The sequence below is a fragment of the Pteropus alecto genome, unplaced genomic scaffold, assembly GCF_000325575.1.
Source record: "Pteropus alecto unplaced genomic scaffold, ASM32557v1 scaffold19, whole genome shotgun sequence".
Taxonomy (NCBI): domain Eukaryota; kingdom Metazoa; phylum Chordata; class Mammalia; order Chiroptera; family Pteropodidae; genus Pteropus; species Pteropus alecto.
Window position 1 is genome coordinate 1,177,279 of NW_006442490.1, and position 23,337 is coordinate 1,200,615.

Genomic DNA, 23,337 nt, shown 5'->3' on the forward strand with positions numbered 1-23,337 from the left:
CGAGGGTCAGTATTGTGAATTGTAATTAGCTGGTTTGATTTTTGTGCCAAATTCCATGCTGTACTAAATCCACAGCGCTTGCTGACAATTTCTCATCTATGACAGATTACCCTTCTTTCAATATTCTGAAGTGTCAGACTCTTATTTAAGACTTTTACATTAACAATAGCTTTTTAGGTTTGGATTTGTTTTGTTAACATATGAGGGTTAGGCTCATCAGCAGATGTCTGTGTAAAATGGTTTGAAAGTATACTATAATCCTCTTCAATGCTGAAGTTGTCTCCAAAATGGAGTAATTTAAGAACTAAAGAAGTTATCTCACTGGCAAACAAAGTTTTAAAGGTATTTTTTTAATTGCACCTAAAAAAAAAAAAAAAAAAACTACCAGAGAATACTGGGGACATCGTACATGAGGTTGGAAAAATGGCCTTTCAGAGATTAGCTACAGATCTTAGCCAAGGTCATCCAAAAGGATTTAGCTATTCATTCACAAGTTCTTATATAATTAATCTGTGCTTTGGCTTTATCTTTTTTCATGAGTTTGCAGAAGGAGCTTTAAAAAAATTAAAGATACCATGCCATTTTATTTTGCTTCAGTTCAATAGCACATTTATTGAGTGCCTACTATGTACAAGACACTTCCTTAAATGCTATGGGGTTCAAAGATAAATAAGACATAGCCTCTGGGCAGCTCCAGTCTGGTAGTGGAAAGAACTCACATATACAAATAAATAATATCAGAATGGCATACATAAAGCACTATTTTGGAGATACAAATAAAGGAAGCAGTGGTGGAAAAGGAAAAGGGAGAATTATAATGACCATCTGTGGTAGCCAGGAAGGCTTTCCTTTTGTAGTTAAGCCTTGATTGCTGTTACCACATCGGTAGATGGGATTGATTCTCTGGGCTGACCGGCTTTGGGAATTGGCCACACCCATAGGGTATGAGTTGTTGTGTGGGGGCTTACCACTCTGAAGGGATTCACTCCAGCAGGCTCTACCTTTTGAGACCACCCTTTGTGTATACCACTTATGCTAGTCGGGTGGTGCTGTTGTGGTCTGACACCAGCCTCCAGATGTGTTGGTTCTGGGGCTCCTTAGGAGGGACTCCCAAGTAGGTCAAGGTCATTCACTGCCTTTGATTGCTTGAGAATACCTGGTGGGAGCTAAAAAGTCATCTGCAGATGGTTGCTGCCTATGCTGGATCTGAAGGCAAGTAGGAGAGACAACAATGCAAGCTGAGGCCCAGTAACCCCTGGTACTGAGCCTGGGGTGGCTTAGCAAAAAGATTAGTGCACCTCAAGGCCTGGGGATTCCTGCCATAAGACTCCACAGCTGGAATAGCCTTTGGGTGGTACACGAGTCAGGTGGTGCAGGGGCTCCGGGAGTCACTGGGTCATAGTTGCAGATTTCCCCTGGTCAATGCAGTGTTAGTTTTCATGCCAGTGATGAATCTGCAGCTTCCTGTAGAAGTCTCAGATCGCAGCAAGGCCAACCACTGCCCGCCTCAGGCCCGCAGACACCTGAGATCTGTTCAAGAAATATTGTAGCTCAGGGCAGGGTTTGTGGCCTGCCGCCAAAAGTCTCTCCTGAGATGTACGGCCGTGTGTGGGCCACATGAGCTGACAGCTGTTGTTTGCTGTGGGTAATTTGTGGGTTGGGTGGTGCGAGGTCTCAGGGAGACACAGGGTGGAGTGAGCCGATCCCGTCAGGCCAATACAATGTCAGAATTGCTGCCATCTCTGAGTCCATGGGCTTCCACAAAAAACACAGATCACAGCGAGGCCAGCTGCTGCTTGCGTCAGGACCACAGATCCCTGCGATCCCCCCAAGAGACACTGCAGCTCATGCTGGAAACAGTGGTCTGCCACCAAATGTTTCCCCTGAAATGTGCAGGCCACATGAGCCAAGGTCGTTGCCTACAACAAATGCACAGCCCCAGGAAGGTGCAGGGTGCATGTAGTGGGTCAGCAATGGGCTCTGTGGGTTGAGCGGGTTGGGATCCAAGGGAGACACAGGGTGGAGTGGCCCTATCCCACCAGGCCAGTGCAGCTTCAGAATTGGCTGTGCAGGGGGAGGGCTCAACACAGGCAAGATGGCACCCATCTGTAGACTGCCCCAAAGCGGGGAGTAACAAAGGAACAATGGTAGCTCCAGCCCTCGCCCCAGCACCCCACAACTCAGTCTTTCCTTGTATGTCTCTTGTACCTCCTGAGCTGCTGACCCTCTGCCAGTCCCCAGGATCAGTGTCTGCAAACAAGTGAATCTGTGTGCAGGCCCTTTAAGGGGAACATCTGGGTTTTCAGATTCATTCCATCTCACCCACACGGCTAGAATCTCCACTGATTTTTACAGTCAGATTTTGTGGGAACTCCTCTTCTTGGGACTAGAACCCTGGGCTGGGGAGCCCCTGTGTGTGGCTGGAGCTTCTGGCTCCTTCAGGGTGGCCTCTGCAGCTGCACTCCCTCCTAGTGCTCAACCACCACACATAGGTGTTGGACTAGCCCACTTCGCGTCTCCACCTTCCCTACCAGTCTCAATGTGGCTTTTTCTTTATACCTTCAGATGTATGTGCTATGATCAGCTAGGTGGTTTCCCACATCAATTGTTTTATAATTTGGTTGTAATTTTAATGTGGTCCTGGGAGGAGGCGAACCCCGCTTTTACCTAGCCTGCCATCTTGACCCTTCTCAATATATATTTTTTTTTTGATATCATATAATGAAAGTTGTTAACATTTGGAAGATATCCATAGCTCAGTGGAGCAATATTTTCCAGACGACCCATGTGTGATGATACAAAATAGTTAAAAGGCCCATTAAAAGTTCAAAACATAACAATGGATTTTAATGTAAGAGAACATGAAAAGTTTTTTTATATGGTTTCATATAACACATTGCTACTAACCTTTTCCACTTTTTGAGCTTTTATGTAGTATCATTGAAAAATATCCACAATTACCTAAAAAGTCCACTAAAATAATTATCTTTTCTTATGACATGTCTGTGAGAGGCTGAATTTTTTTGCAAATGTTTTAATCAAAGCAATGTATAACAACAGATTGAATGGAGAAGCAGATACGGTAATCCAGCTATCATATTAAGCTGGACATGAAAGATTTGAAAAATGTAAAAGAATCCCACCCTTCCAACTGTTTTATGTCAAGGAAAATACATTTGTTTTCGGTTAAAAATGTTAACATCATCGTTTTATTATTGTTATGTTTAAATTAGCTATTAAATATTTTTACATTTTTCAGTTATAATTTCTAAGATGGTAATTGCCGATAGATATAACTTGTACAAACAAAACTTCTCTGAGATTTCTAATAAGCGTATAAAGGGTTCCTGATACCAAAAGTTTTGAGAGTCACTGGACTAGTTTATCGTAGCCTCTTTGTTTATATTAACATTTAGATATATAGGAGAAATGATAGAGGACAGAGGAGGGTTAGAGAGGGAAGGCATTAGAGCAGCAGGGTGGATATGGTGCTGGAATGGCAGATAATAGATGTGTTGGTTTCTCTGACACTATTAAAGGTTGTTGGCCAGGAAAGAACTATTTTGGACTTTTCTTACTTCACTTAAAAAAACTACAGGGTCACTTTTATCCATAGTATGTAGCCTGCTCCAAGTTGATCTTAGTGCAGCAGCTAAACCATAAGTAGAAAACATAAAGGTATACTTTGGAGTGACAATGAACACAGACAGTGGAAACCACAAAAACCAAGATGTGCCTGTGTTTGCAGCATTTTTGTTCTAGATACCTCTTCCAGAATCAAAAATCCCAGTTTCGGTATATCCAGCATCTTTCATTGGACATTATTTAAAAATAGGTAGTGCAACTGAGATTTAGGAATAAAAATGGGTGGTGGGGCAGAAGCTAGAGCAAAAATAGAGAATATTGAAATACAACTTTGGAGAGAAATGGTGAGGGAAAGTAAAATGAAGTCTGAGAACTTCCCACAGAGACCACTTGTGTTAAAGTATCATTTAAAATGTATCTAAAATTCACTGCTATTCTCTTCTTTCGGCGGGAAACATTTGTTGTTTTAATTTAGTAGTTATAGGGGGCTTCCATAGGGATGTTTTCTGATCTCTGTGTCCTCTATACCTATAAATATGCTTTGCCTATATCATGTCTTAAATGTCTCATCAATGAGTTCTCCTACCATGGAGGTTTTTTAGGAACTTAAATCCCATGGTATGGAAAGGTCTGATGCAATACACACTCTGGCTACTTCATGATGTAAGTGTAGTAGAGGAGTAGAGAATCATGTAAAATGCTATGGAAATGTACAGACAGAAGTATTAAACTGTAAAAAATATAAACAGTCCATGCCTATTTAAATTTGAAAATTATTTTTAAAAGCTTCTGTGTAACTCATTCAATATTTTTAATGTCTCCTGTTAGAAACACACTGTTTTAGACCTCCCTGCAAAATATGAAGGCTGCCGCATTCCTAGTTTTTTTTTTTTTTTCCAGCTCCTGAGAACCATGTCTGTGCCCAAAGGTAGAGTTCTGGATAAAAACCTTGATGAGGAAGGGCTTGAAAGTGGAGACTGTGGAGACGATGAAGATGAGTGCATAGGAGGCTCTGGTGATGGAATGATGAAAGTGAAGAATCAGCTCCGCTTTCTTGCAGGTAACTGATTAGTGCCAGCTCAAATCTGAGCTAAAATGCCGATGCTTGGGAATTAAAAACCAATTAAATCTGCTCTCTATAACTTCCTTAAAATCATTACAGCACACAATAAAATCCCTGCAACACACAGTGCCACCAGCTCTTAAAGGAAAGACTATATTCCAGAAAAATAAAATTTTCAGGTAGCCTTTTTTTAAATCTCTGGACCTGGGTAGATTAAAAGGGTAACTTCCTGTTTTCCATTGTCTAAAATGAACTGACATAATCAGTTGGCTGTGTCTCATTGGCAATTTCCTTGGTTCTTTTCGATTATAAAAAGAAATGCAGTCTTGGGAGTCTAGTGAAAACCAATGATGGGGTAACTTTCTAAGAGACATTAGCTGACCCTGTCTTAGAACATCATACGTGTTTTGTTTTCTTACAAGTAGTCTAACATAGATAGGCAATGACACGGAACTGCAGAGCTACATAAAAACAACAATAGAGAAAAAAATAGAATTGCTGAGATCAAGAAGGCAAAACAACAGCAATAAAAATCCCCTCATGTTTTATTGATTTTCCCAGTTTATAGAATACTTTCCTATGGATAGGTGTTCTTGTATCCATTTTACAGATAAGAAAACTGGGGCTCAGAGAAGAAATGAGATTTATCTAAATTGAAGAACTAGAAATCTAACCTGGGTCTTGAGATTTCCAGTGCCATGCTCTTCCCTCTTCAGTGCACAGACTTCTCCTTGAAATCCTATTACCCATGGCCTCTGAGACCCTATATGCTCCTATTTCTCCTTCAGCCTTTTTTCTTCACTAGTTCTTCCTAATCCTACCCTGATATCTGGGTATTATCCAGAGATTTCTTCTTAAGACTATCTTTTCTCTCCAGAGAAAATACAGATTTTATCCACTCTGGCTCTTTCAATATTTTTAATGATTTCTTTAAGTCTTTATCATTATTATTATTATTATTCTGGCAAAAAAAAAAGGCATCTAACATGAAATCTGCTCTCTTATAAAACTTTTAAGTGTACAGCACAGTATCATTAATTATATTCAAATTTACAGCAGATCACTAGAACTTTTTTATTTTGTATAACTGAAACTCTATGCCTATTAAACAACACTTCCCCTTTTCCCCCTCCTTCAACCCCTGGCACTACCATTTTCCTTTCTCCTTCAATGAGTTTGGCTACGCTAGGTACCTCATACAAGTGGAATCATACAGTATTTGTCCTTTTATGCCTGGCTTATTTCACTGAACATAATGTCTTCAAGATTCACCCATGTTCTAGCATGTGATAGGATCTCCTTCTTTTTTAAGGCTGAATAATATTCCACTGTATGTGTATACCACGATTTTTAAATTCATTTGTCCATCAATGGAGAAGTTGATGAGGATGAAGTTCCAGATCTTGTGGAGAATTTTGATGAGGCTTCCAAGAATGAAGCAAACTGAATCGAGTCAACTTCTGAAGAAAATAAAACTTGAAGAAGTTACTGGGAGCTGCTATTTTATATTATAACTGCTTTTTAATTTTTTTTTTTGTGGATCCCATAAAATCTCCATCTCTAATATTTTTAAGACCAAGCCCCTTGGACACTGCAGCTCTTTTCAGTTTTTGCTTATACACAAATCATTCTTTGCAGCTAATTGAGGTGAAGAAGCCTGGGAATAAAGTTTGAAACAAAGGTTGATAAAACAAACAAACAAACAAACAAAAAACATTCTTTAACTATTATACCACTGTGGGGACAATAAATTCATTACCATTGGTCTTAACTGCTCTACTGAGCTACGATTCCCCATGTCCAGCTGCTTACTAGTCATTTCTACCTGGCTTTCCCACCATTACCCCAACTCAATGTGTCAAAAATCAAACTTATCAACAGATTATCCCAAACCAGCTACTCCCTTAATATCTTTTTTTTTTTTAATGCCACTACAATTTTCCTGGTCACTGAGACTTAAAACTGAAGCAATCTTTGACTCTTTCTTCTCCCTTGCCCTTCATATATACTTAGGGCCCAAATCCCTGTATATTGTTTGGAATTTTTTCTGCTTCTGTCACTGCTTCCTTTTTATTCACCCCTTCCACCATCCTGCATATGCTATTTCGATTACATGTTCAGTGATCCCACCAGCCTGGAGTTCCTTGGGTTCCTTTTGAAAAGCTTCTCATAGAGAAGAGACTCACCGGCAATCTGCCAGGCTCATGACACACTAGCTACTTGGAACAACATGCTATATACTTTGGTCAGCTCTTACACAGTTTTACCCAAAATCTGGGTAGATGCAATCTGATCTTGGTGATTCATCAAATCCGTTTAGTCAACCAGATTTGGAGCACAGTTCGTTAGCATCATCATCTCATTTAGAACTTCCAAATCCCTTCATCGAAAAGACAATCTGGAAATGAGAAACAAGGTTCAGAGTACGTTCCGACTTTCTTCTATCTCCCTTTTCTCCCTGAACAGACCCTTTTCACCATAACCAGCAAATGGTTCTACTGGCTGGCTTCCTGGCTCATTTCTTCCCTTTTGTTTTTTGGGGTTTTTTTTTTTTGGTTTTTGTTGTTGTTGTTGTTGTTTTTTGGCTACACTGGGTGAAGTGCAGGATGCCTAGTTTCTATTCCTGGCTTTACTTCTAACTACCATGTGTCCTAGAGCAAGCCCCTTCCTCTTTTTAGAAATCAGCTTCTCCGTTTGTAAAATAATAGAATGCCCAAACAATTCTTGCAGGCCTTTCTAGTGTCATCAGTCTGTGATTGTGTACATTTATTTTGCTTTAGTCCCTGGCAAGGTACTTATTCAAGTCTTCTGGGGACATCTTTTTAGTATTTTTTCTAACTTGCAGGTTCCCTGTTTTCTTCTCGAGCTACTTCCACTTTAAAAAGATCTCATTTTCCCTACTCTTGTTCCTTTGATATTTCCAATCAGGCAAGCCAGGCTTCTTACCAAGGGCTACCTACACCTAATCCTTAGCAGACTGTATACCAGGTTGCTAATAAGTTTTGAACATTTCCATGCTTTCTAGGCTGTGTTCACTTTTAAAACTCTTCATCCCAAAGTGTCCAAAGTGCTTTATTTTTCTATAATGTTATTTCTAAATTTAACACAGAATTTTTAGTGTCTGCCCCTTCTTTCTGATTATTGAATTTTATTGTTGGTGAGATGACCATGACATGATGTCTTACCCACAGGTATGGCTTAACCTGTACCTTTTATATTTCGGTACAAAAGCTACTTTTGGTGGGTTACTCCATCTCTCATAGCCGGTTTCACAGGGTTGTAGTGATTCAATAAAATAACCATGCAAAGTATTTTGCACAGTACCTGGCACCTAGAAGCACTTAAAACGTATCTATCTACTAATAAAGCTACTGTTGTTGCTGCTGCTGCTGCTGACCTATGGGAGCTCAAAGAGTCTGCAGATGTAGATTAAAATTGCCTTGTTTTTGTTTGTTTAAGACCCATGAAAGGCAATTAAAACCAGGTAACAAACATTCAGCAATACCCCCTATACCTCTGTTTCTCTAGGTGAGGTCCATGGACCAGCAGCATCTATACCATCTAGGAGTTTGTTAGAAATACAGAATCTCAGGTACCATCCCAGACCTATTGAATCAGAAGGTCATATTAGCAAGATCCTGAGGTGATCCGTTTGTAGCCCTTACTATAGTCCTCTAACTGAGAACTTGTAGCTTTTAGACTTGATACTTCAAACATCTAAGAAGCCACCAAACCACCCCACAGTGAGCTAAGTATTCTAGAAAGTATATAAAAGGTTCAAGACTAAGTCATCTACGTGATAGATTAGGATACTTGTGTTCCAGTCCTAGCACATTTACTAACAGTGGGACCTTGAGCAAGTTATATAACTTATCTGAGCCTCAATTTCTCCATCTATAAAATGGGAGAATCATCCTTGCCTACCTCAATGAGTTATTATGAAAACCAAATGTAATAATTAGCACACAAGTGCTTTGCAACCTGTTAAGATCTGCAATATTTATAACCAGAAGACTATTATTGTTATTCCAAACTCTCTGGAAGCTTTTTGGCTTTTATGCATCCCTTGTTCAGCATTTATTTTCTGGAGAGATTGAATTTAGCCCATGAGTTATAAGATGTTTTTGCACTGAACACCCTTTTCAGACTCTTCCAGAGACATCATCCATGATGAATTCGTTGCAATAAATTGACTGTCTTGTTGCTAGAGTACCTTCAGCATTATTCCTAGTTATTGGCTCGTATTGTGAGCTGTTTGGCTGTGGCTGATCCATGAGCAGCTTTGCAAGCTCTGGCCAGGTGTCCCTGGCCAAGACATGATGACTACTCATCTTAAGCATCTGTTGCCTCTCCACCAAACCCCCACTCTCACCCACACAGAAACACAAACACACAAGTACGCATGTGCACGCACTCATGTAGGTGTGCATACACACACACTTGCTTTTAGAAACACAATTGAAACATACACTCACAAATCAATTCCCAGCAAGAAACACCTATCTTAGAGACATCTTCATTACCACTCTCTCTCACCCCTTGTTCTCCCCGGATCTGTTCTTGCTCCAGCTTGCACTATTCTTTGGATACAGCCGGAACAATCTGGTGAGCCTAATGTCTTTATAACTACGAGTTACCAAAAAAGATAATGTTGGCTCAAGCTGGGCCAAAGACAGGGCAGAGTGATCATGGATACTGTGAAAGCCTATTTCTTTGGATGAGAAAAGTGGAAACAGACTGTAGAAGATAGAAACATTCCTTGTTGCTACATGGGAGTGAGAGGGGCTTCAACTGATTGGTGGTGGGCTGAGGAGGAGACTTCGTGAAACAGGTTTCAGCTTAGCACTTGAACCGGTATTACAACCAAATGGCTGTTTCTTGCCCATATTAAACAAATGTTTCTTGTGGAAATGTTTGCCCTCTAGAAACTGTTTCTCCATGTCAGTATAAAGACTGAAAAGAGAAAACTTCCCACTTGTTCCTTGGCTGGGTGTGGGGGTGAAGGTGAAATCCTGGCCCAGGAAGGTCCTTTTTGCCATTCATCTCTGTCATCTCCAGGTGTTATGAGGGAAAGCAGCTGTTTGCTGCCCCACACACATACAGTCCCCTCTTTCTAGCAATACTGGAATGAAACCACTAAGACTTTATAACTGTGAGGCCCATGAGTCTCTGCACCCATTATTCCCTTCCCTACAGTTACTTTATAATCTGAAGGCAAAAGAACAATGACTCCAAAAAAACCCAGCAATTAGAAAATATTTTGAAGCCAATGATTTTTATTCTCTCTTTAGTGGATTAAGTGTAACCTTATATTTCTACTCCTAATAAACCTGTACACATAGGAAAGGTGAAGGACAGTTCAATGGCTTTACCGTTCTTCTAAATTTTCAAGTCAAACCTTCATAAATATGGGCTGGTAGTCACAGGTATTCATAAATTCATTAATGGGTTGGTTTGATGAAAAGAGTAAAACCAAAAAATGAACTTTATGTTTAGCTTTTTATCATGGGTGACATTGCAAACTTTTCATGCTCTAGAACAAATTATACTGTCTGTTGAAGAATGAGTAGGAAGTTTGTAGCGGAATGAAATGTCCTGGGTTTTTTTTAATGAGAAAGTTGTTGAGTTCTGTTTAGAGCTCAAAATACATGTGGATACAGTAATAAATCTATTTATACTGCTGTGTTGGTAACAAGTCCAGGAATAGATTGTGGAAGTTTTCCCAAAATGTATTCTATAGTTTGAAAAACCAAATTTTACTTCCTGTGCACTCTTTGAAAACTCACCAGTCAGATCTTTGGCACTTACATTACAAATTGCTCCCCACGAAATAATCCACTCCTGAAATTCTCGGGCAAGACTTTTTAGTAACTCCCTCCAGCCTTTTTTCTTGGGATAGCAGTCCCTCAAACATGTGACCTCAGTGTAAGGGGCCCCCTGTCATCCACACTGAGAGTAGATCCCATCTGATGGGTAAACAAGATACCCTCCTACCCTTAGGCTGCTAAAGCTTTAGATATAAAGAGAACGAAGGGTATTTCATCTAAAGAGTCAAACAAACTGAGTCTTGGTTCTGTCTCTGCCGCTTCCCAGTATTATGGCCTTGGACAAAGTCACTCAGCTCCTCTGAGCCTCCTATCCCTAATGTGCAAAAATAATCATAAAATATTTCCTGACCTGCTCACTTCGTAAGTTGTTGAATGGAATACGTCCGATAATGGATACAAAAGTACTTTATAAACTATAAAGCGGTTACCCATTTAGGGTAATATTATTAATATTGTTTAGTGCCATTGAGTTATAAGTTAGTTTTAGTCTCCAAAAGCCTGTAGCTAAAATTATAAATGAAGTCCCCAATGTTCAGACCAACAGTTTTTAAAATAATGTGCTCCCTCTTCTCCATCCCCAAGGTGGCATTTTCATTTATTCATTAACTTGTTTTAGCCCAATGAGAAGGTATTTAAAAGATGACAAATATGTCTATCAACTTGTAGAAATAACCACAGTCATAACAGTAGTAGTCACCTACATCTTGAAAGAATCACAGCTAGTTATATTTTGTTTGCTTTGGTGTTAGGAGGCAATGGGAGTAGAGATGGACAATGAATTGGGGAGGGCCAAGAAAGGGCCCCTGATTCTTTCCATTCTATTTTGTTCGTAGCTATAAGCAGTCTGTTTTTGTGCCTTGATCTTTTCTGTTAAAGATCAAATGTCACAGGGAAACTAAAGGAAGCAAAGCTCGCTGTAATAGCACTTTTCACCCAGATACAGACCAGGTGGGTCTCGCTAATAGATTGAGAAGATAGACAATCCCATCTCACCCCAGAGTTTTGTACAGTTTCCATGGCTCACATAGAGATATTTAGATGCAGTGATATTGCCTGCAGATTGAAGGAGTGTACCCAGAACAGGGCCTTCCCCATGCCTTAAAGGTGTTGACTAGGGAATTACTACAGGTAAGCTGGTGATAGATGAAAGTAAGGAAAGGTAAAAAGTTTCTATAAAGTTACTGTAACTTGGGATGTTTTAGGCAGTTTATTTCTTATTAGTTGGGAGGAGATAGTTTAGGGTTTGCTTTTCTAGGTCTGTCCTGTGATGCTTCCTGTCTGAGCCATTCGGCTCTGAGACTTTTATCAGGGGTAATGCTATAAATAGTTATACTTTCTGGTGGGCCTTACACATAACTCTAAGAATTAGGGGAGTGTTAGAAATAGTGTGAGTAATTTATGGCCATTGTATTAAATTTTATAAGTAGCTTTCAGATTAAAAAGAAACTGTTGAATGTATGAATGTGGCTAAATGGTGCAATTGATTTTCTCTGGATGAAGCCATGTTGGCCTCTTCAGTGAAAGCCTCAACTAAATTTTGGTAATCTAGTATGGATAGAAAGGAATTGGAGGGAGAGATTCAATACTCTGCTATGGAAAAGTAGAGGAGGATACAGCAGGGAGGTAGCAAACTCAAAGCCTCTGGCTGAGCCACCAAATAGAAGTGAAGCAGTCCCTGTAGGATAACATCCCCAAGGGATTTGAGAAAGTGGGCTTGAATGCCATCAGATGGGAAGTACTTCCCTATAAGAGCTATCATATTAGAAAGAGAGAAAAGTGTGTTATCTAATTAAACCTCTGCAGTGGCCCTAAGTTCCCCTGATGAACAATGGTCTCTTAAGGGAGCCGAATCAGAGGAGCCCAGTGTAACAAGGAATCGTGAGCTTACAGAGGGAGCCGGAAGCTGAAAGTGACTGATGTGGACAGTCCTACTGGCTGTGGGTGGAGATCAGATATAAAGCCAGGATGAGGTCCTGCTCACTGGAGCTATTGGATGCCCTGCAATTAGAGACCTTCCTCAAGGCCCCAAAAACTATAGACACACATGTACACATGGGCACACATATGTTAACAAGTATCTCTTTCCAATTCAGACGATGCTGTCCTTTAACTTTTGTTACGGCAAAAAGAACAAAGAAGCAGCCATTATCTTTTTCTCCCCGTTATTTGCTTATGTCAGTCCAAGGAGATTTCCAATTTGCTTTGGTAGGAATGAAGTTACTGGCAAGCTTTTGTTTGGTTAGTCTTTTTTGAACCTTGTATTAGAGCCTGCCTACATACATACCTGGCTAGGAGAGATGTTTAATGATCTTACAAAATGATCCATGGTACTTATGGTTCTTATCATTGCCATAAATACTTACTGATTTTTAAAAACTGCCTTTTGGTCTACATCCATGCCACCCTGAACAAGCCTGATCCCGTCTGATCTCAGAAGTTAAGCAGGGTCGGGCCTAGTTAGTACTCGGATGGGAGACCACCTAGGAAGACCAGGTGCTGTAGGCTTAAAAAAAAATAAAAAATAAGGGATTGTAAGCTGACAAGTTTCTTGCAATCTGTGAGGTCAACCAAGGGTTGCCTCACCTAAAAATAAAATAAAATAAGTAAATAACAACTGCCTTTTGACCTTGTTTTGTTTTGTTTTGTTTTGTTTTTACAATCCTAATGGGTATGGGTGATGGTAAATAAACCTTTAAGGTGAGAACGGGAGCATCAATGCAGTCAGAATCTCTTCATTTGTAGCCCATTGATGGACTTAAGTAGTAATATAATTACAGAATAAATAAAAGAGGAATAAAGGCTATACTACAAATTCTGGTGTCTGAGAACTGTCTGTGTCAGAGCAGGAGGTAATCTCATTAGCACCTTCAGGATGGGTTTCAGAGTAAAGCAAAGTCAAAGTTCCTTAACTAACTATGAGCTCTTCAGAGGGTAGAAAGGTCATCTTCGTCATTTTATATATACTCTTATTGTCTCAGCCACAAACCTCTGCTTCCTTCCCTGGCCTTGCCCCATAATTGTCATTTAGTAGATGTTCAGTAAATATCTCAGTTATTCATGTACAATGTTTACTTTTCAACATTTGTTTCCTTTTGCCTCCTGTTTAGTAAGTTTCACCCTCACTGCTTTTTTTAATCAGCCTCAAAGTATCTTTCAATTGCTCACAGTTGAAATTGTCAGCAAAGAGATATGAGATCCCTGTTCCAGTCGATACAAGAGTAGAGGCTTCTGTGAAGGGGGCACACTGTGTGAGACAGTGTATGTCTGTAGCCAAGAGTGCATCTTGAGGAAAGTGAGCAGGATGGTGAAGAATCTCCAAACAGGGTCAGTGGAAGGATAGTGAAAAAGAAGTAGCAATATTCAGTCTATTACAGGAGAAGAATTAGGGAGTTACGAATGTTGTCTTCCAGTATTTAGAGGTTTTGCATATGGAAGATGAAGATAGATCTGGAAACTGCATGGAATTTACGAAGAAATATATTTTGACTATCAAAAGGATATACTTTCTAACCATTTGAGCTATTCCTCAGTGAAATGAATTGCTCTAGGAAACAATCGGCTTCCTAACTCTGGAGGTATTTGACTAGAGATTAAATAACCAGAAAGATCGGCTGGGTGGGAGTGGAATGAGGTGTCATAGAATGGATAGATGCCTATATCATGGGCTCCTGACTTTCATGGTCCTGAATAGCACTGAGATACTATGGTTTTATGATGTAAACATGTAAGTAGAGCAAAAGAGAACCAAGATGGTGCAGCAAACCAATGAGGAATTTTTCAGGCTGGGGGAAGGAAGGAGGAGTGGAAAAGAGACACTCTCTAGTTGAATTTGAGCACATGTCACCAATTATGATTTTCTGAAACTATTTTCCTAAGCAAACGGATCCTTAGGAATGGCAGAGACTTTTCCAGGGAGCAGTTCTTTTCAACATCTTGTCTGTCACTCATAGCCTCTAGATTTGTTTTACTATTTTGAGAATCAAATTCTCATTTCTCCCCAATTATTTCCAGGCTTGTGTCCTTCCTGCCACTGTATTAGAAAAGCAAACTCATGCAGTCCTTCCTCCAGCTACAAATGGTTAGTCTTAATGGCTGAATTATCAATGTCAAGGTTGTCCAGTCTACATTCATCTGCTGTACCACTCTCTTCCCTCTGACCCTGGCCTCACAGAATAGACCATTGCATCTCAAGTTATCTGTGGTGAAGGACCTGGGGAGAAGGGGTTTGTTCCTCCCAAATCTGTCATAGACTAATTCTTTTGTAAAATATGATAAAAAATCAGTTACTACAGAAAGGAAATGATAAAAAGGCCAACGACATACAAGCCACAATTTTTAATTATGAGACTCAACACACCTAAAAATCTGTCAAGTTGCTATAAAAATTTCTAACAGCTTACTTAAAATTTCTGTACTCCTCTCCTTGCAGACTGGTAATAAATAGTAGAGCAACACACCCTACTTTGAGTAGAGAGGAGTAGCATGCTCTCGGTGTCTCTGCCTTTATCCCTCCTTACCCTTGGACCCAATGGTATAATAGACTCAAAAGCAGCAGTCCAAATGGGGGTGAGAGCAGTGATGTACTGGCCCTGGCTTGCACTGGCTAACAAGAGTCAACTGTTAAATTTCAGAATTTTCATGAGTCAGCTGTTAAACAGGCATTATTCAAAATTAAATTCCATAGATTTCCAATTAAATACATTCTGTTAAAAACAAAGATAACATATTCAAAACACATCACATCCTAATATTGCATTTACTATTATCTGTGCTCTTGAGGTTATTTGTATCTATTTGTGTGGCGAAAGTACTAGATACACTTCCCAACTCTGTGTGTAGTGTTGTCATATTGGTAGCTCAAAATTGACCATGGTGAAAATACTTACATCACAGAAACAAGCAAAATCTCAAATCAGGGCTTGATTTATTGTTTTGTTGATGGGAAAAAAAATATATTAATAGTGCAGATTAAATTTTAAATTGTGTTGTTTCTATAGCCGTTATATTGTAAATTGTTCCTCAAAACATTGAGGAACAATTCTTCCAGTATTCAAAAATTATTATCTGATTTAGCAGAGATGTCACTCTGTCATTAATGAAGGAGGGAAGTTCCAACATACATCTTTGTTATTTCATTTTTGTCTTGCTTCTTTATGTAAACCAATATATCAACCAGTGTTCTTGCAGGAACTATACTTGGTCATCAATCGCACCCCTGATTTTGGCTAGATATGCAAGTCTGGCAAAAATCAATGAATACATTCTGTGAGAATCAATTGACTTATGGAATTTACAATAAAGAGTATAGTATATTTTTATGATTTATAAATAGTGTGTTCCACATCCTTTTTCCAGCAAAGTTTAAAATAAACTGCATAAATGCTTATTTTTTTTTGAGAGTCAGTTATTAAATGTTTACCAGTTTACCACAAGGCGAAGGGGTATTTTGGAAGATTCATTTTCCTTCCTTTATCCTTAAAAATTCTAGGTTTAAATCAACACGTGGCTTTCCACCACGAGTAAGAGAAAATTCAATTCCTCTCTTTTAAAGTTATGCTGTCAAATTAAAAAAAAAAAAACACTAATTTTCAGTTACTCTGAAATCTAGGATTCAGAATCCTAGACTTGGAAACTTCTTCAGCTTGGAAACTGTTAACCAGATCCATAAACTTTGTTTTTTCTCAAAGCCCCTTATTTGCTATTGAGGTTGATGGGCTCTCACTGAAATTTCTCTGCTAACCGATGGAAATCTCATCATCCCCATCCCAAACCGGGATGGAAGTCCTGCAGGCCAGCTCATGGGGAACCAAGGCGAGGAGCACTTTTAGAGTTCAGTCTCCCTTTATCAGATAAATGAATACCGTGTGCTGGTCCTAGCTCTGGTTTCACAGAGTTAGAGTGGAACTCCTAATATCAGGTTACATTTTGTTGGCCTGGTAATCATTTTTTTAACCACCAACCATATGGGCAGAGGTTGGAAGAAAAGCTAAATTTGGAACACTCCTCCCCCCACACTCTCCTTTTCAACTTTTCTTTCTTGTTTGTAGAGGGAGGCAACATATTACTCACATTCATATACAACACCAATTGCTAGAGACTAAGGAATGATATTCTCCCAAAATGTGGTCAAATCAGGGAACTGGAGACTTTCTATAAAAGTAGACAGCAATTGCAGTAGGAGTGTCTGCACACTGCTTCTGCAAATTTCTGAACCACAGTACTGGAAGACTAAATCAGCGATGAAAAGGAACCCAAGAATTCTGTGTCTATGGTTTCTTAACTTCCTTATCATCTTAAGCCAACATTCAGACATAGCACCTTTCTACACTAATATCTTTCTGACTCAGGCTTCTTGGAGCATGGAGCCATGAATTTCTCTCTCCGTTTAGTTTTTTCTGTCTAGCTTTCTTTCTCCCCACACACCACTTCATAGGGAATGATAGTTGGAGAAGAAATGATGGATTTGTTTTTGGCAGTAATAATGTCTGTGGAAATTGTGTACATTTCAGTTCTACGGCTTTCTAAACCTGAATACACGAGTCATACTTTAGCCTAAAACAGGATTTTTAGAACCTGAAAGAGATTTAGAATCAGGTTCAGCTTAAGGAATGAAAAGGAGAGTGGGAATGTATTCTCTAATCTTGTCTCCCACTAGCCTCTCCCATCCTATGCTCCAACTACTTTGAATTTCTCACTGTTTCCAAACTTGCTGTTCTGCTCTCTAAGGCCTTCCTGGGCCTTTATAAATTCCTATATTTGTAATATACATAAAGCACTTAGTCTAGGGCCTGCACCTTGGTGGATTCCAATAAATGGTAGCTGTTAATACTGTGCACATGTTGGTCCCTTAGCTTATAATGGTTTCCTCTTCTCTACCCTTAAAACTTAGTTCAGATGGACCTTTCCCTCAGCGAAGCCTTGCCCTAGGCAGAGTACATTGTTAATACCCATTATAGCATTTATCAATTTGAGATCAAGTATTTCCTGGTGCCTGACACATAATTAGTATTGAATAAGTGTTTGTTGCATGGCCCTGGCCCTACGAAAACAAATAAGCACAACACCTGCCCAATTAAGGCTCCAGTCTAATTGGGAGCGATGCCTGGGTAAGGGACACAAACAACTAACTAGATAATTATAATATAATAAGGTTAAAGCACTGATTGCAATATGCACAGAGAGTTGTAGAAACACAAAGGAAAAACCTCAAACCTAGACAGAAGTGGACAAAAACTGAGCTGAGTAGGAATGTAGGAGTCAATGAAAGCAGGAGAGCATTGCAAGCTGGGAGGATAGTATGAAAATAGACATGGAGGTGAGAAGAAACAGTGGTTCTGGGAACAATATTCAGTTTGGTATGGCTAGAGCAGGGAGAGGCAAGAGGTGAGGCTGGAAGATTAGTTAGGGATCAGATCATGAGAGCCTTATATGCCTTGTTAAGGAGCTCGGCTTTGATCCTGTTGCAGGGTCTATAAATTCACAACATATGGGTCATCAGATTCCTCAACCCCCACACCTCTCGTGGCAGACATTGATAATCGATCACGGCACCCCATTCCACTGGGCCCAGATGTGACATCATAATCCTCAAGAACACGGCAGGGAACACCACCATGAGATTGGAGGTGGCACTCTGGTTTGCTGGTGAAAGGTTTTATGTCTTATGTATATGGAGGTTGGGAGTGTGCGAGAGTGCAGATTATGGGAGTATTATGACATGTTCAGAATTGCATTTTAGAAATCTTCATGAAGAAAAAAATCTTTAAGAAGAATCAATAGAATATGTTTAGATATGGCAAGGTGAGGAAGAAAAGGTTATCAAGAACAAGGTCAGTTTCCACCTTGGGCAAATGGGCAGATGCCAATGTAATTTAAAGGAAGAGCATAAAGGGGGTAATAATAGGTTTGGCATAATGATAATAGCTCACTTTTTTGAGCACTTACTATGTGTCAGGCACCGTTTTAGATATTTTTCATGAAGCAATTCATTTTTATCCTCCCAACAACCCTGTGGGGTAGGTACCATTATTATTTCTGTTTTGCAGACGAAGAAACTACACAGAAAGGTATAAAATATTGAAGAGCTAACAAAATCAAGGTCACTGAGGGAGAACATTAAGACAAGGAAAGCTGAAAACACATGACTGAGTCACTTGGATAAATACGGATAAAGTCAATCAGGTCACCAGGCAACCATGCTAGGGTTTATCAGTTCATCTTTAATGTTTTGGAAACCAAAGGATTTATCGTTCTTGGAAGAGGACCTCTGCGATGTGCAGAAATCCATCCTGCCTTCACAACATCTGTTCTACTCACAGGGGCAAACATCAGTAAGAATATGAATTAAAACAAGCCTATCCAAATGGTGACCTAAATGATTTCCAAATGAATCTTCAAACATAAAACACATCTAGCATTTGTAAAATTAAAAGGGCAAGGTTAGAAGGGTATTGAATTTTAAGAGACTACATTTCATTAAATTGTACTGGTTTTTTTTCCAACAACTAACATTTTCTTACTTCAATAACTATAATATGTATATATGTGTGTGTGTAAATGTTGCTCCATTTGTTTATTAACTTCGTACTTTCCAAAGCACTTTCTCAGCCCCCGTTTGAGTGTTTCAGTCAGGAATCAAATTGCTTTAAGGAACATGCTCTTTCAATGACTAATAGACATGTTTTTATTTTCATCTTACTTAGCTTCACATCTGGCTCTCTTGCTATCTGGGTCATGTCAGTGTCACAGTGGCAAGCACCACCAAGAGTCAGGCACCTTAGCAGGGAGGTTGCAAACGCCCATACCCTGCAGCCTGAGCATGCAGGTCAATATTGAAGTCAAAGTGCAATAGGACTATGCTGCCTCTGTTTTCAGGCCCCCAGGCCAGGTTGCCTGTTAACCCTGAATGTACATCATGAGACGATAGATTAGTTAATGATCCCAAAGTGTCCTCTGAAAGTTTTTATAGCTATAAATAAGCTATAAATGTGCGTCTTTTGCCTTAACACGCCATTCTCATTACCACCTCTTTACCTTTGTTCAGACCATTACATCTGCTTGTTATGCCCTCTGTTTTCCATTACTAATGCCTACCAATACTTCAAGACCAACCTTCTTCACAAAAGTCATTCTAGATGGCCTCAGCCTTCCATGACATCACTTTCTTTTCCAAAATCCTTCTATGCACCATTCTGTTCATAACAACAAACAACTAGCAGACTGATTTACAAATAACTTTCAAGCTCATCATCCAATTAAATCCTCCTTATAACCCTGTAGGGTAGGCTTTAATAATAACTGTTGTAAAGGAGAAAAGTGAGGTTCATAGAGCTAAATTTGCCCAAGGTCAGTGGATAGTAACAGCAAGAATCAGAGCCCAGATCTTTCTGATAACAGGAAGGAGTTGAAAAATACAGTGCTCAGTCCAGTTGAGTTAGACTATTCTGAACCCTTGAAATAATTTTCTCTTTTTTCTCACTCTTTATATACATTCCCCATATATTTTCCATAAATCATATTTCTTCTAGGAGCCTAAGCCTGGGCCTCACAAGGAGGGACTAAAGAGTACATGGTGTGCAAGAAACTCACTATACATGCTTGGGAGATCTGGGTTCGCTCCTCTGTGCTCCACTTAAGAGCTATAATTATTGATCCACAATGCATTCTTGTGCTCCAAGACCATCTGGCCTAAGTACATCCTAGGCTATCATTTGCTGGGGCAGCAGTTGGTTTGGACAGCTTATCCTGAAGGTAGTTTTGGAACCCTGTATAATCTTGGTTCTGGGAGACTGAGCAGGCAACCGGACTAAAGGCCCCTTGTGCTGTTCTTGGGCCCAATGCCTCAGCTAAAATAATACATTTAGAATTATTCATTATCCCTTCAACACAACTCTAAATTTTAAATTGCATACTCATGAGCAAGCCTGGCTTTTTGTAGGCCTTACGTATGTTAGAGAATTGCATATTAGAGAGATTCATAATGAATGTGGGTGTGAATCTTATCCTAGCAATAATAATAATAACAACAATGATGATAGCAGCAGTAGTAGTTGTTGTTGTACTAGTTGTACTAGTAGTTAGAAACATAACACTACTGTCTCTCCATGCTGACATTAGTCTTAGTCTCTATAACATCCTATGAAATATTATAAGCCCCATTTTACAGATAAGAAAAATGAAGCTCAGATATATGACTTACAAAGGTATTCTCCATTCTTGAGTTGTCTTTTCACTTTCTTGATGGTATCCTTTGAAGCACAAAAATTTTTAATTTCAATAATGTACAGTTTATTCATTTTTTCTTTTGTCATTTGTGGTTTTCATGTTATATCTAAGAAACCAAAGCCAAATGCAAGATTAGGAAGATTTACACCTATGTCTTCTAGGATTTTTATAGTTTTATTCTTATATTTAGGTCTTTGATCCATTTAAGTTAACGTGTGCATATGGTGTGAGCTAGGGGTTCTAATTCATTCTTCTGCATGTGGATATCCAGTTATCTTACCACCATTTATTGAAAAGACTATTCTTTCTCCATTGAATGGCCTTGGTACCCTTGTCAAAAATCAATTTATTACAAATTTGAGATTTTATTTCTATACTCTCAGTTCTATTCCATTAATATATATTTATGCCAGTTCCATGCTATCTTGATTACTAAAGGTATGTAGTAAGTTTTTAAACAAGAAAGTGTGAGGCCCCCAACTTTGTTCTCCTTTTTTTAAGATCATTTTGGCTATTGCGGGCCTTTTGAATTTCCATATGAATTTTAGGATCAGCTTGTCAATTTATGCAAATTGTAGATGAACTTGGGAGTGTTGACAACTTAACAATATTAAGTTTTCCAGCCCATGAGCGTTGGGTGGCTTTCCATTTACAGTAAGTTCTGACTTAATGTTGTCAATAGGGTCTGCAACTTTAAGTGAAATAACAAATAATGAAACCAATTTTACTATAGGATAATTTAATATAAACTAGAGTTAAGTTTCTATGGTATCTCATCAACATTATAACAAAACAACGTTGAATGACATGTTATTCAAGGACCTGCTGCTGCATTTAATTCTTTAATTTCTTTCAACAAAGTTTTGTAGTATTCAGAGCATAGGTTTTGTATTTCTCTTACTAAATTTATTCCTATGTATTTAATCTTTTCGATATCATTGTAAATGGAATTGTCCTAATTTTCAGATTGTTCATTACAGCTATATAGAAATACAATGGATTTTTGTATTTTATCTTGTATTCTGCTACCTTGCAGAATTCAATTATCAGTTTTAATAGTTTTTTAAATAATTTTCTCAGCTTTTATACATGCAAGATCACGTTGTCTGCAAATAAAGACAATTTCACTTCTTTCCAATCTGGATGCTTTCTATTTCTTTTTCTGGCCTGATTGTACTGGCTATAACCTCTAGTACAATATTGAATAGGAGTGTCAAGAGCTGACAGCTTTCTTTTTCCTGATATTACAAGGAAAGCTTTCCTGCATTCGCCCTTAGGTATGATGTTAGCTCTGTGTTTTTGTGGATGCCCTTTGTCAGTTTGAGGAAGTTCCCTTCTACTCCTGGACTCTTAAGTGTTTTAATCATAAAAGGATGTGGAATTTTGTCAAATGCTTTTACTGTGTGAAAATAATCATGTGGAGCTTTTTATTCTCTTAATATGGTGTATGTTTGCATTTTGTATGTTTAATAAACCTTGCATTCCTGGAATAAAGCCCACTTGGTTATATTATATAGTCCTTCTTACAGGTTGGAGGATTTGCTTTGCTTATATTTTGCTGATAATGTTTACACTTATTTTTATAAAGGATACTGGTCTATAGTTTTTTTTTGTGTGTGTGTGATAGTTTTGCCTAGATTTGGTATCATGGTAATGCTGGCCGCATAGAATAAGTTGGAAGTTTTTCTTACTTTTAGCTTTTGGAAGAGTTGCGAAAGACTGTAGTTCTTTCTTCTGCCAACATTTGGTCAAATGACGCCATCTGGGCCTGGATTTTGTCTATTCAGATTTTCTATTTCTTCTTAAGTCAGTTTTAGTGGTTTGTATATTTCTATGATTTTTTTCTATTTCTTCTAGGTTATCTAATTTGTTGGCGTACAGTCGTTCATAATATCTCCTTTATAATCTTTTTTTTTTTTTTCTGTAAGATCAGTTGTAATGTTCCTCTTTCATTTCTGATTTTAGTAATTTGAGTCTTTGTTTTTCTTGTTTAGTATAGCTAAACGTTGGTCAATTGTGTTGATCTTTTAAAAGAACTGACTTTTGGTTTTGTTGATTTTCTTCATTGCTTTTATTCTTTATTTTATTAATTTTACCTCTCACATTCATCATTTCCTTCCTTCTGGTTGCTTTGGGTTTTATCCATGTCTTTAAGTGAAAGATTGGGTTTTTGATCTGAAATTTTTCTTCTTATTTAATGTAGGTGATGATAACTATAAATTTCCCTCTAAGACTTCTTTCCCTGGATTCCAAAAGTTCTGGTATGTTGTATCTTCATTTTCATTTATTTCAAAGTATTTTCTAATTTTCCTTGTGTTTTTTCTTTAATCCTTGTTTATTTAGGATTGTGTTGTATGATTTCCACGTATTGTAAAATTCCCAAATAACTTTCTGCTATTGATTTCTCCTTTCACTCCATTGTGACTGGAGAACATACTTTGCTTGAGTTTCATCTTTTAAAATTTACTGAAGCTTATTTTATGGCCTAGTATATACTCTGTACCGGAAAATTTTCCATGTACACTTGAAAAGAATGTGTATTCTACTGTGAACTGATCCATTTTATCTGCAGGGTTGATATGAAGAAGTAAAGTACTTTCTCAGCTTCCACTTCATATTTTAAAATAAGATTCTATC

General features: G+C 38.6%; 1 protein-coding gene and 1 non-coding gene across 2 annotated transcripts in view; both read left to right on the top strand.

Moving 5' to 3' along the window:
• The window catches only part of GPC3 (glypican 3), a 427,782-nt gene that overhangs the window by 368,457 nt on the left and 35,988 nt on the right, over window positions 1-23,337 (top strand). Inside the window, exon 7 of the mRNA XM_015596824.2 lies at window positions 4,486-4,645. Within this exon, the coding sequence (XP_015452310.1) occupies window positions 4,486-4,645 (160 nt within the window). The remainder of the gene's footprint in view (window positions 1-4,485; window positions 4,646-23,337) is intronic.
• LOC112470922 lies at window positions 12,863-12,981 on the top strand. Its single transcript, XR_003043077.1, has one exon. It is a non-coding gene; the product is annotated as a 5S ribosomal RNA (ribosomal RNA).